The sequence below is a fragment of the Anguilla anguilla genome, chromosome 10, assembly GCF_013347855.1.
Source record: "Anguilla anguilla isolate fAngAng1 chromosome 10, fAngAng1.pri, whole genome shotgun sequence".
NCBI lineage: Eukaryota > Metazoa > Chordata > Actinopteri > Anguilliformes > Anguillidae > Anguilla > Anguilla anguilla.
This window is the reverse complement of record NC_049210.1, coordinates 41,949,040-41,962,103: the sequence shown is the minus strand read 5'-3', so window position 1 is coordinate 41,962,103 and position 13,064 is coordinate 41,949,040. Positions and strand designations below refer to the sequence as shown.

Below are 13,064 nucleotides of genomic sequence, written 5' to 3'. Positions count from 1 at the left end.
GAAAAATAAGTGCCAGTCAAGACATTTTCCCTAGAGTTACTCTCATTAATCAGAGGACGATAAAAAGGTTTCGTCACCTTTATACAGTATATTTCCATGCTAAGCAATATTTGTTTATCCTCGCCAGGAATCACAACCATAATTTAATTCCCGTTCAAACATGTACTTTCGGAGTCCAAGCTACGGGCAACCCTCGGCTGCCCGATCCACAACAGCTAAGGATAGGGCAGTGTCTAAGTGGGCACTTGAAGTTATTCTTGGAAAGGGCAGACTCTTGAAGCAGATTAGGGTTCAATTATTTTAAGTCGGAAAGATTTTTCCATCTTGCTGACGGAAATAGGCAGCAGATTTAATTGAACTGCACACCAAATGCAGGGGGAAAAAACAAAACAAAAAAAACAATGCCCTCGCATATCCGTTAGCATTTAAATGTTACTAGCAGCTAACGGCTTTTCAGAATGCCATGGGACGATATGGTCCTGACAGCACCGAATAAGGGTTGGGCTCGTCAGCGACTTGGCACAAATACGCAGTAAACGCGTACTAAAATGTTCCAATACCGAGACGAGTCGCTTTGCTTGTCTATAGCCAGGTAATACATTCTGGATTGAGTTCGATGTAATCGCGGGTACCAGAGAGCAGATGGGGAAATCTGATCCTCTTAAGAGAAAAGTGTGAAGCGGACTTTTAAATAAAGCAAAAAGAAAGGGCGTTGAACTAAGGGGATAATCTAAATTAGTGAGTCTCAATCTCCTCAGACCACGACCCATTCAATCAGTGTACAAACTTTCTGTGACCCACCAGTTACAAAAAAGTCACCAATCCCATAAATGCCGAATTAAAGACTTTAAATAATTGTACTGCGCATCAAAACGGTGTGTACTGTCCTTAGTGCCATGTCCGTCAGGCAAATAACCTAAAACTCAAAAAGTTTCTGAAGGAAATGCGTCGTTATACTAAAACAAATACAAGCAATGCGCAATCAACACACGCCTGCGCGCACACGCACACACGTCAGCCTTGGTAGCCTTCTCTTCTAAAAGCTTTACCAGGCAAAAAATAATAATTACTGGACCACAGTTGGCAAAAATCTATACTGATTTCGAAATTTTTATTGTTCTGTACAAAACTGAAGAATTCATGTAACAATTCAATGATGCACCACGACCTCTGTGGAAAATAAAAACAACAAGGGAAGGAAGTATTTAAATATTAGGAAGTGCTCTTGTTTCTGCTCTGATGATTGCGAAGTATTTGTTGTGACAATGGAACGGACAATGTCAGGCGGCGACCAACAGAGAGCGTCGGTGAATCGGGAAGGGGGTGTGTGTCCATTCGCGTTCTTTTGCATTTGAATTTTATTTGCAAGTCTCTCAATCGGACATCCAACAGGATGGCAAGCTAGCAGGTTCAGAAAAAGCGTACCGAAACAAAAAAAAAAAAAATTAAATAAAACTATACAATAAACAATGCTTCTACACTTTTTTAAAACTAAAGATTTCTACAAAAATGAAAGAAAAAAAAAACAAAACAGAAACATGGTTTTTTTTATTTCAAAAGCTGAGGGTCTTAGCGGCTTTGCACTTCTGCGTATGGTATCCAGACTCCGAGCTGCAGTGATTTCACACCCAAGCCTTGCTGAGGGGCTTCTGAGGACAAAGGTTCGAGCTCCCAGCGAAATGAAGACTGGAGATCCCGTCCCGTCCAGAAAATCCGGCACAGTAACAAGCCCCCGCCCCCCCCTTCACAAAACGTTGGCAGCAAAATCAGCCCATGCACCGCAATTTTTTGCTGAAAAGTACTGTTAGCCTTTAAAAAGATAAACAGGGGAGCGTTGATGGGTGTATTTGGTCAGTAAAGCTGTTTAAAATCTGCAACTGCGTGGGGGGGGGGCGGAGCAACAGGGAGATGGACACGCAGTTTTATTTTTCTTCTCCATAAATAAAAATTCTGAAATGTGCGTTGCGGAAAACCTCTTGTCTGCACGACAGTGTCCCGGGACAGGAGGGGAGGAACCCTCATACCTCCACCCCCTGCACCACGCCCTCCTCCACCTGGACCTCCACCTGCTCCTGCTCCAGGTGAACCTCGGAGTCCGGCACCTCGGCGACGGCGTCCCCGCCCGTCACCTGCTCCACCCTGATCTCCAGTCGCGCCCCTCCTTCAGTCCCCGCCCCCTGGGAGAAGTCCAGCCCCTCCGCCTCCTCCTCCTCCTTACCCTCAGGGCGCCCCACCTCCACCTCCCCTCCCACCTGTACCACCACCGCCGTCTCCCCCTCCACCACCCCGACCACGTCCACCGCCTCCCCCTCCAGCGGGACGGGCTCCACGGTGACGTGCTCCACCCGGATGCCGTCCTGGAGCAGCTCCTCCTCCACCACCTCCTCCTCCTCCTCCTCCTCCTCCTCGTCGGGGGCGGGGCCGGGGGCGTGGTCGGCGGCGGGCTCGGCGGCCAGCAGGGCCTTGTCCTGGACGCCGTGCAGGTCCCTCAGGTGCGCGCGGAGGTCGCGCGGCTGCGTGAACCAGACGTCGCACAGCGTGCAGTGGTTGGGCTTCTCCCCCGTGTGGATCACCAGGTGGTCCTTAAACTGGTCCCAGCTGTTAAACACGCTGCTGCACACCTGGGGGGGGGGGGGTGAGAGAGACAGAGGGAAGGAGAGATAATTGATTAATATTTAGTATTATGGTTCGAAAACAATGAAAAGCTCCGCATTCTTTTGTTGAGCAGGATCAGAACGAGACATTCCTGGTCCAGAATTAAGTTATGAAAGAACTGCAACAAAATTACATCATACCAGCTAAAGGCAGTGTGTCTTCAGACAAAGTTATATAAAGGAGATGTGCAGGCACATGCTGGTGTTCTCTCCCCTCATACAGGTGTGCAGAGGTGTTCCCCTCACACAGGTGTGCACAGGTGTTCTCCTCACACAGGTGTAAGCAGGTGTGCAGAGGTGTTCCCCTCACACAGGCGTAAGCAGGTGTGCAGAGGTGTTCCCCTCACGCAGGCGTAAGCAGGTGTACACAGGTGTTCCCCTCACGCAGGTGTGCGCAGGTGTGCGCAGGTGTACACAGGTGTTCCCCTCACGCAGGCGTAAGCAGGTGTACGCAGGTGTGCGCAGGTGTACGCAGGTATGCGCAGGCGTACGCAGGCGTACGCAGGTGTACGCAGGCGTACGCAGGTGTGCGTAGGTGTACGCAGGTGTTCCCCTCACACAGGTGTGCGCAGGTGTACGCAGGTGTACGCAGGTGTGCGCAGGTGTGCGCAGGTGTACGCAGGTATGCGCAGGTGTGCGCAGGTGTGCGCAGGTGTGCGCAGGTGTTGTCGTACCTGACACTCGTAGAGCTTCTTGCGGCCCTTCTTGGCCCCGCAGCCGTTCTGGCAGGCGGCCATGTGGCACTTGAGCGTGCTGTTCCTGGCGAAGCGCTCGTGGCAGTCCGGGCACTCGAACGGCTTCTCGCCTGCGGCACAAACACGCAATCAGCACTGGAGCCGCCAGAGACCACACACGCACACACGCACGCAAAACAGCACGGTACTGGAGCCGCCAGAGACCACACACGCACACACGCACGCAATCAGCACGGTACTGGAGCCGCCAGCGACCACACACGCACGCAATCAGCACGGTACTGGAGCCGCCAGCGACCACACACGCACGCAATCAGCACGGTACTGGAGCCGCCAGAGACCACACACGCACACACGCACGCAATCAGCACGGTACTGGAGCCGCCAGTGACCACCGCAGCACGGAGATACATACACACACACACGCACACAAACACACAATCAGCACGGTACTGGAGCCGCCAGAGACCACACACGCACACACACGCGCACGCGCACACACACACACACACACACATACACACCCCCCCCCCCCAAACCCCTAAACCCCTAAACCCGTAAACCCCTTCTCACCCGTGTGCTTGCGCAGGTGCTCCTTGAAGTGGCCGAAGTGGTCGAACTGCTTGTCGCAGTACTCGCAGACGTGCAGCCTCTTCTGCGGCCGCTGGCGGCGCGCCTGCTCCTCGGCGTCGTAGTGGTAGCTGCTCAGGTGGTGCTTGAGCGCGCCCTCGCGCGCGTACGCCTTGTCGCAGTGGCGGCAGACGTAGGGCCGGTCGGCGGCGCCGGCCGCGTGCGAGCGCAGGTGCTGCTTCAGGTGGTAGAAGAGCTTGAAGGAGCGCTCGCACTTGTCGCAGCGGAACATGTTGTCCAGCTGCGAGATCTGCACCTCCACCACCTCGATGCTCTCCAGGGCCTTGGGCTCCGGCAGCAGCACCGTGGCGCCGCCGCCGCCGACCCCCGCCACCGCCTCGGGCGCCGCCGCCCCCCTCTTCGCCGCCCGCAGCGCCGGCTCCCCCTGCTGGTACTTGCTGGTGATGTCGGCCAGCAGGGCCAGGGCCGAGTCGTCCGAGGAGTCCCCGCCCACGTGGGCGTTGCGGGCGGCCTCCACCACCTCCTCCAGCCCGCTCTCCTCCACCTCCATGGGGCCCTCGTCGATCTCCACCTCGATCTCCACGGGCTCCGTGTCGGCCGAGGGCAGGGTCTCCGTGATCACGTTGGACGTCTCGGCGATCTTCCTCTTCTTGGCCTTGCCCTTGGCCGGGCCGCTGTACACCGGGGACTTGCTGCTGGAATAAAAGTCACGCACGTCACTTTCAACTTCTATCACGCAAAAATGAGACAAGGGCCACGCTGCCTTAAAATACTTTTATATATCTTTCATTTGCCCAAACGTTTCAGGCACAAAACGCCCTTCTTCAGAGTTTTATGGTAGTGCAGCCCTTATCTGGCACGGGCCTTGTAGCATGGGTAGTATTAGCGTACCTGATGTTGAAGGCTTCAATAGCCTTGTAGCATGGGTACCACTAGCGTAACTGTTGTTGAGGGCTTCCAATAGCCTTAAGCACAGCTATTAGCGTACCTGTTACTGAGGGCTTCAACAGCCTTGAGCACAGGTACCATTAGCGTACCTGTTATTGAGGGCTTCAACAGCCCTGTAGCGCAGATAGCATTAGCGTACCTGTTACTGAGGGCTTCAATAGCCTTGTAGCACGGGTACCATTAGCATACCTGCTGCTGAAGCCTTCAAGAGCGTTGTAGCGCAGATAGCATTAGCGACATGCTACCGTCAGCGTACCTGTTGTTGAGGGCCTTGATGGCCTCCTGCATCTGCAGGTACTCTGCGGCCTTCCACACGTCGCTAACCTCCTCCTGCCCGTTCACCGCCAGCCTGGCCGTGTAGGTGAACTCCATCAGGTGCCGAAACGCCAAGTTACTCACCCCTGCCGAGACACGCGTCGGTAAGAGAGAGAGAACGCTCACCCCAAGGGCCTAATGTCCATTAAACTAAACAGACATGAGACTACATCAAGGTTTCAGGCTCTCTCATTAGCTCTAATATTTATATTCATTTTATAATTTTATTGATTTATATTTACTAATATAGAGCCAACACATTCTTACTTCAGCCTCCATATCAATAAATGTAGCTTTGCAGATGAAAAGTGTGGGTGAACTCAGTTAAAAGAATCAGGCGTGATACCTTCAATCTCCACTAGGGGCTCCATCTTGAAATCCTGGAAGAACTTGTGAAAGAACTGACTGCAGGCTGCAAGGACGGCTTTATGGGCCCTGAACTGGTGACCTGTAGACCAGAACCAGAGACTGTAAAAAATGACCAGAACGCACACAACTGCACAGTTACAACATAGCACTGAGGACAGCTACAGGCCAAAAGAGTACCATCACAGCGGCAATGCTCTTGTAATTGTACACACACTGAATGGCTCACGTTTGCAGTTTTATACAGCTACATCCTATTCTGTGCCCATGCACAGCTCTCAGGATAAACACTTTTGCACTACACCTTGTCTGCTAAATAAATAAATACTAGTTATAGCGTCAGTAAAAAAAGCCATTGTAAAATCAGAAAAGGTTCCGTTCAAAGCATAGCCACTCCATCTGCATCTAAACATACATGATTATGTGGACATTTAAATTGTGTCTTCACATACGTGCAGATCTCTGTGGCGATGTGTCATAAAGTTATGGAGATACCCATTTTGGAGTTTCCTCCTCAGTTCTACTACAACACTTCCATCTGGTGGTCCGTTTAAGGTACTGCAGATTGACACTGTATTTACACTTTAGGAAGAGAAATACATAATGTGGTATTTATTAAACGCAAACACTGTTGCATTGTGTTGAACAAGACCTAATTTCTTTGTTCTTCATTAGCTCCCTTACGGTTATGTAGCTCAAACATGTGACCAGTGGTGGAACCACTGGAGATACTGGTTTAGCGCTAGTCACACTCATTCAACACCATGGATTGTGATGTCTGCCTATTTCCCACGATTTAGGAAGAATGCACGAAGGAGAAGGTGAGGACAGATACACCGCATAAGAAAATAATAAAAACATGAAATGCATCTAAAGCTTTCAATGATTCAAAACTACCCCGGGAAGAAAGTCTGCACATGCGCCAACTGAAAGAATGTAGCTCTATGTGCAGTCTCAGGATAACAGTATGACATGGACTTTTCAAACATCGAGGCAACAACAAACTGGAGAGCATAATAACCTTAGTTCACTGAACATTAAAAAAAAACACGCTGAAAAAAATCAGAACGTGTTTCCAGCCTCCAGGACCCAAACTCTCATCCAAGTTGCCACGACCCACACTGCAACAGTACATTTAAACCACACATGCGCACAAACGTACACATAGCGGCACAGTCACTATAAATAGCTGAGTGACGTACATCTCCACGGTAATAAATTCAGTCAAGTGACGGGAAAAGCGCGGGTCTCACCGTCCACGATGAGCGTGATGTCCGTAAACTGGTCCAGTTGTCTCTGCTCGTTCAGTTTGTCCAGCATGACCTTGTAGTGGGCCGGAAACTCACTCCCACAATCAATGACATCCTCATCGGACATGATTCAGCCCCTCCCCTTGAAAAAAAAAGCAAATAGTGATTATGACCATCCATTATTTGGATAGTAGCAGGTCACTATCATGCACTATGGATAATTTCTCCGTATCCTGTCTAACAAGGCCTTAAAATGTAGCAATGATACAGCTAAACTTAGCCATTTTAGTTTAATGCGACATAATGTAACATGTCAAATTCCAAGGAATATGACATTTTACGGAGTCCATTCTCGTGGACACCACCAAGAGCCATGCTTACCCTAAAAAAGCGGATCGTGCCTATATAAACTCGAGTACAATAAAGTCTCGAAATTAGGCAACGTTAGCGAACATATTGCACTGTATTTATTTAGAAGATGCTGTAAATATAATAGAAACGCAAATGCATATAGACAAGTAGTTAAAGTATTTGTTTATTGTAGCTAATAACCATCTAGCCTTTAAAGGTAAACTTTAGCTAGACAAATTTGTCAGGGTTTGGTATACTGCTAGACTGTTTACCACAGCTAACCTCATCGTACAACGTTGCATACTGTCTATGCAGGTACATTCTGCATCACAGGAAGCAAGTTAACGGATAAGCTAACTGCGAAGAATCAAGCCAACATATAAACCTGCGAGGGTAAAGGCAGCTAGGCACTGATGACTGCTAACCTAATGCAAGGGGAAATAAATATTTTTCCAGGCTATTTCAATTCCATTCAACAAATTTTGAAGTTCCACCCTCGTTAGACGACAAAGCACATTTCTGTTAAATATATTATACCATATTTAGCCAGACATCATTTTATGCTCGTTCAAATAGCATCAGCGTGTAGAAACATGATTTAAAGGTTTTAGATACAGCACCAAAATGTATTTGCCCGCTATGCAAAGCATTTCAAGGGGTCCAATAGGAGCAATGAAAAGACCACGCCAATCACAGATATTATCCAACTGAACACTGTGAACAGCTGTCAACTGACAGACGTGACTGTAAAACGTCCAATCACACACCAGACAGCAGCATAAAGTATATCAAATGAGCCAATAACGCACTGGAGTCGCTCTGCAACAGCGCGCTAGCGCGGACTAGCAGCGGAAGGCCTTTCGCCAACCTTCACAACCGTAAAATTGTACAATTTGTAAAACAGTTGTTAGTAACGTGCATCCGGTAAAACAACAAAAATATTGCTATAAAGGCATTGTGACCGATTATGAAAGGAAGTAGAGTTGTTTACTGAAACGCAACGTGGATAATTTACCAACAGGCCTGTACGCGCTATCGCCATTTCTTGTTCGACCATCGCCATTACGTCATCAAACCGCGCATTAAAATCCACTTTTTTATCCGACATATTATTAAATAAACGAGTCTCGACTAAAAACAATTTGCTTAACACATCGATAAGCCCACCTCAAGCAAGGTTCCGCTGCTTTTTGCAGTTGTTTTTCAGTCTGACGCTCCCCCAGCTCTCCCTCTGCTGTTCTTCCCCCGTCTCTCAAAAAAGGGCGGTCGCTTTCTGTTTTGGCCTCGGTTTCCCAGCAGCCCCATGCGGTGGCAGCGACGCTGATTGGTAACGTTGCCGAGCAACTGAAACGGAACAAACCATAATGGCATCGTGCTCAATAGCAAATTTCGTTGACCAAGTGATGACATTTATTAGCGAAGATTTGAAAACATGTTCAAAAACCAAATAATGCTATAATTTTAGGGTAATATGCGCATATGGTTCAATACTACAAAACAATTACGTATAGCTAAACGTTGGTGCCACTTTTATTGTGAAATTTATCGCTCTCGTCACTTCCCGGCAATCCCGGAACTGACTTTCTGCGGCTAGCTTCACACTCTTGTGCGCAGCAGCTAGCTGTGTAGCTAACAGTTAACTAACTAGTGAAAAACGTATGAAAATAGGTAACCGATGAACAGACAATGGAGCCGTTACAAAACTTTGTCTGAAATTCTGTACCATTTTCTTTGTCCGTGGTGACTTGCAGGCATGGAGGTAAAATAATGCGAGCAAGTGAGAAGGGCTGAGAAAACGGTTATGAGGGTTTGAATAGCTGTAGTCTTCTAGCCTAGCTATCCTTGTTCATTTATGGCGCTCCTAGATAGCAAGCTAATGTTAGAGTTGCTGTGTCTGTTTTGTTTACCAAGGCTACTACGTGTGAGCTGGCTGATGCAACGGCCGTAAATGAACTGTTGACATGTTTATAGTTTACACTTTACACATGACTTGATTTACACGGGATCCGTCATCTGTATTCTTGAACGTGTTTTGAATGTGATCCGTTTCTAGAGCTATAAACCGAGAGGATGTCCACATAGGATTGTAAATAATAATAATAACAATAATAAACTTTATATAGTACTTTTCGTACATAAAATAGCTCAAAGTCCTTTACATTCGCTATTAAAATCAACACAATATCCGATAATTAAAATAAAATAAGTAAAATAAAAAATAAAATACACCTCTCTACATAAGAGAATGTAAATGTAGTATGAAACAAAATAAGTAAAAGAATACACAATAAAATAATGAAAAGAAAAGTGATAAAATAATATAATGAGGAGAGAGTAATAAAAAACTGCTGTTAGTTATAAACCAGATTAAGGTTATGGTTATGTTTTCAAAATTAGGTATGTTTTTAATTGCTGTGTAAGATAGCCTCACTGATATTTCTTGGCAGGTTTTTCCATAATCTAGGAGTGTTGTGGATAAAAGCATCGTCCCTGATTTTTTATTTTTTTTTATTTGGTGCAACTGGGTACAATAAAAAAAGCTGCTGCAGAGGACCTTGGGTCTTGTGAACAGACATAACAACAGAGAATCTCAGTTGTAAGAATGTGCTAAACCGTTAAGAGCTTTATATTCAAATTAAAGGACTTTGAAATCGATTCTAATAGATACAGGGAGCCTGTGCAGTGTAACTAAAATAGGAGTAAAATGTTCTCTCTTAAAAGTCTAGCAGCATAGTTCTGAATGAGTTGTAATTTCTCAGTTGACTTACTTGGAAGACCAGTAAAAAGGGCATTACAGTAGTTAAATCTTCTTGAAATAAAAGCGTGAATTAACTTCTCAGCATTCTCCTGAGTTTGTAATGGCCATACTTTTGCCGTGTTTCTTTGGTGGAAGAATGCTGTTTTGGTCACCTTGTTTATGTGACGTTTAAAACTTAAATCAGGGTCTAAAATTACACCTAGGCTTGTTACTTCTGATTTAATCTGGGAAGGAACATTTCCAAACCTATTAAAGGGTACATCCCATTTGGCTGTGGGGCACAACTGAAATTAGTTCTGTCTTTTTTTTTCATTTAAAAACAAATTGCTCCTCCATTGATTAATTGCAGCTGATGGGTAGTCTGGTAGCCTAAGGCATTCAGCGCAACTGAAATATAATTGTGTGTCATCAGCATATCTCTGGAAATTAACATTGTGTTCTCTGATGATATTACCTAAGGGAGGCATGTATAATGAAAAAAGAAGGGGAGCAAGGCACCTGCCTTGTGCAACACCAAAAAGTATGTCTGACGTGATCTCCAACTCCAGGACTAATATGAAGGCGTTTGCCAGACAATTCGTTAGACTGTTGTGGTCAAACTTGTCAGATGCTGAACTCGGATGTAAAAGAATAAGAAACCTTGTTAACATCAACACGGAGGCCAAGATCATTAACTATTTTAGTTAGAGCAATCTCTGTTCTGTGATTGGACCTAAAACCTGGCTTAAAAAACTTCTCTTGAATACTGTTTTTGTTAAGAAAGGCGTTAAGTTGATTATAAACTACTTTTGCAGTTGTCTTGCTCGTGAAGGGTAGATTGGATATAGGCCCATAATTGCTTAGGACACTAGGATCTAAATTTGGTTTCTTCAATAGGTGTTTCACAACAGAATTTTTGAAAGCACTGGGGGGGGGGGGGGGGGAATTATGGCAGGAAAGATTTCCGGTGATTGTACTGTTCGTCTATGAGTATAACCTTACTACTTGATCTGTCACCATGGTTACTATCATTTTATCTCATTCTCATGATTAAAGTCCCCAGAATAGTCAAATTACTTTTGTTGCTTTTTGACTGAAGTCGTGACATCATGCATATTCAAGGTCACCTTAGTCTGACCTTAGTGTGCTTTGTTCCCCTCATTCAGACTTCTATGAGTTAAAAATAATATTAATTTTCGTGAATTCAATAGGTGTTCCTTTGGAATTAGATCGTTTTCATCGAAATGGGCTCATCTACATCTGCAGCACACGCTTGGTTCATATTTTTCATATTCATATTCCTATATTCATTTTTTCAGCAGCTGATGACAGCTGTTCCCTAATAACGGCTTTGATTGTGACCTCTCGCTGTCTTAGTTTACTTCAACGTAATCAATCTGCAAAGCTTAACAAATATCGACAAAGGCCGAGTGGCTGCCTGCGGATGCAGAGAGCTGGGTCCTGCATCCATTTTCCTCTTTGAGACGACAGCAACACAGCTTCATCTCCGCCATGACAACCCGACCTCAAATTCTGCTGCGCGGTGAGGTCTTTGTGCCAAAATGAGCGAAAGCCTACTTTTTCATTTCCTTCCTTTCTTCCGCCCCCCCACCCCCGCCCCCTTCCTGTTTTTCATAACACTTATAGCTAATGTCAGCATCACCCCCCATTTTGGCTCAGATCTGCCTCTGATAACCTCTTCACTGGCGTAGATGTAAGTCCACTTGAGGCCAGCTAATCTGGCACAAGATGTGTTTTTCTCATTTGTCCGTCCTTTCACAGCGTCCACGAGTGTGTCTTAAGCTGGGAATTTTCGCCACACATGAGCTGAGCTAAATTTTATGCCACTACCTCACGGCTTGGGCAAGGCAATAAGGTCATGCAAGTTCACCTGCTATTGGAGAAAAATGAGGGAAAAAAATGACTTAAAAAAAAAACAAAAACAAAAGAACCTTGGTCTCCCTTCGACCTTGTTCCCAATATTTTGACAAAACACAGTTATCTTATTTTTGTTCTGTGATACATGTTGCTTCATTTGGGTAGAACAATGCACATTTCTTGGTGATATTCAATAATTGTGAATTAAATAAGATGAAGCTTAATATTTGAGGAAAAATTTAACTTTTAAAAATGATGATAGTGTTTTGATGTTATAATGACATTATACAGTGCTTGTCCTTTCTCCCCACATTTGGTGAATAGAGCGTTCATGACTGCGCTGTGCACGCGTGCAAACTGTTGACCACGGCTTAGGGACCTCGGCCACAGTAAGCCATGCCCAGTCTTGCGAAGGCTAATGTCTCAAGCTGTGCATTAGTCTGATTTTAAACAAACAGGCCTCGCTGTTTTTTTTTTTGCCCTTTTATCTGGGTTTTCTTGGTCAGCTGACCGTGACCGTAATCTACCCGGCCTTGACCGTGTCTCAAAGTCGACAGCTGGGAAAAAAAAGCCCCACGTTCACCTGAAAAGGCCCTGCGTTAGTTTGGCGTCTTTTTTTTCTGTTGTTGTAAAGATTAACTTATTTTGCAACGGGCCATTACTGGAAATGCCGTCTAAATAAATATCTGACTGACGTTTTTTTTGTTTGCAGGGTGAACATGCAGACTTGCACAGTTCTCTGGGTTAAACATTCACCGGGAGGGGAGGTATCCGTGTTGTTGTGTGTGTGTGAGAGCAAAGTGGAGGAGTTTACATAATCCCTGAGCGTGGATAACCTGCACAGCTCAGCACCGCTCACGTACCGCTGTACTCTGTGTATTACATTTTAATGGAGAGGGAACACAGGCCTCCTGGATTAATGGAGTTAATGTAAACAGGAACTGGCTGCTGCAGCTAACTCTTGCGCAATCGGTCCACATTTCCTGTTTTGCTTCTAAGAACTTTCTAGATGATTCCTCTTTATTTACTGTTGGTATTTTACGAATCGCAGTGTTTTCTGCTGGGACAGAAATCTTAAATTTTAAAGCACTCTCCCTCCAGCAGTCCTCGAAATGCAGAAAACCTGGTGACATTTTGTTTCGATGCTGACACGTAAAGAGCTGCATTGGATGTGATAAGTGCTTTTATTGTGTGAGGCCTCCTGGCACAGAGACGCTGCTGACAAGCAAAGAGTAACCATAACGTAGGTCTGCTCCCAGTGTCTGATAACCCTCTATTT

At 46.0% G+C, this 13,064-nt stretch overlaps 1 protein-coding gene across 3 annotated transcripts; it reads right to left on the bottom strand.

Annotated features, from left to right (window-relative positions):
* Window positions 1-1,090: 1,090 nt before the first annotated feature.
* On the bottom strand, window positions 1,091-8,459 carry znf131 (zinc finger protein 131). 3 transcript variants are annotated; one of them, XM_035435588.1, is made up of 7 exons: window positions 8,338-8,459; window positions 6,823-6,961; window positions 5,550-5,651; window positions 5,145-5,289; window positions 3,923-4,635; window positions 3,329-3,459; window positions 1,091-2,621 (listed from the first exon to the last, which is right to left on the bottom strand). In XM_035435588.1, the coding sequence occupies exons 2-7, from the start codon at window positions 6,944-6,946 to the stop codon at window positions 2,019-2,021; spliced, it is 1,818 nt and encodes a 605-aa protein (XP_035291479.1). In that variant the 5' UTR covers window positions 6,947-6,961; window positions 8,338-8,459; the 3' UTR covers window positions 1,091-2,018. The 3 variants fall into 3 exon arrangements, with proteins under 3 accessions (XP_035291479.1, XP_035291481.1, XP_035291480.1); XM_035435590.1 differs by having other exon boundaries at window positions 3,923-4,632; XM_035435589.1 differs by lacking the exon at window positions 8,338-8,459 and adding an exon at window positions 7,708-7,817.
* Window positions 8,460-13,064: the final 4,605 nt, after the last annotated feature.

Coding starts and splice junctions, on each gene's coding strand:
- znf131 (XM_035435588.1), bottom strand. CDS start 6,946: ATGTCCGATGAGGATGTCATTGATTGTGGGAGTGAGTTTCCGGCCCAC. Junction 5,290..5,549: donor GCCCCTAGTGGAGATTGAAG/GTATCACGCCTG, acceptor GTGTCTCGGCAG/GGGTGAGTAACTTGGCGTTT. Junction 3,460..3,922: donor GCACCTGCGCAAGCACACGG/GTGAGAAGGGGT, acceptor TTTGTGCCGCAG/GCGAGAAGCCGTTCGAGTGC.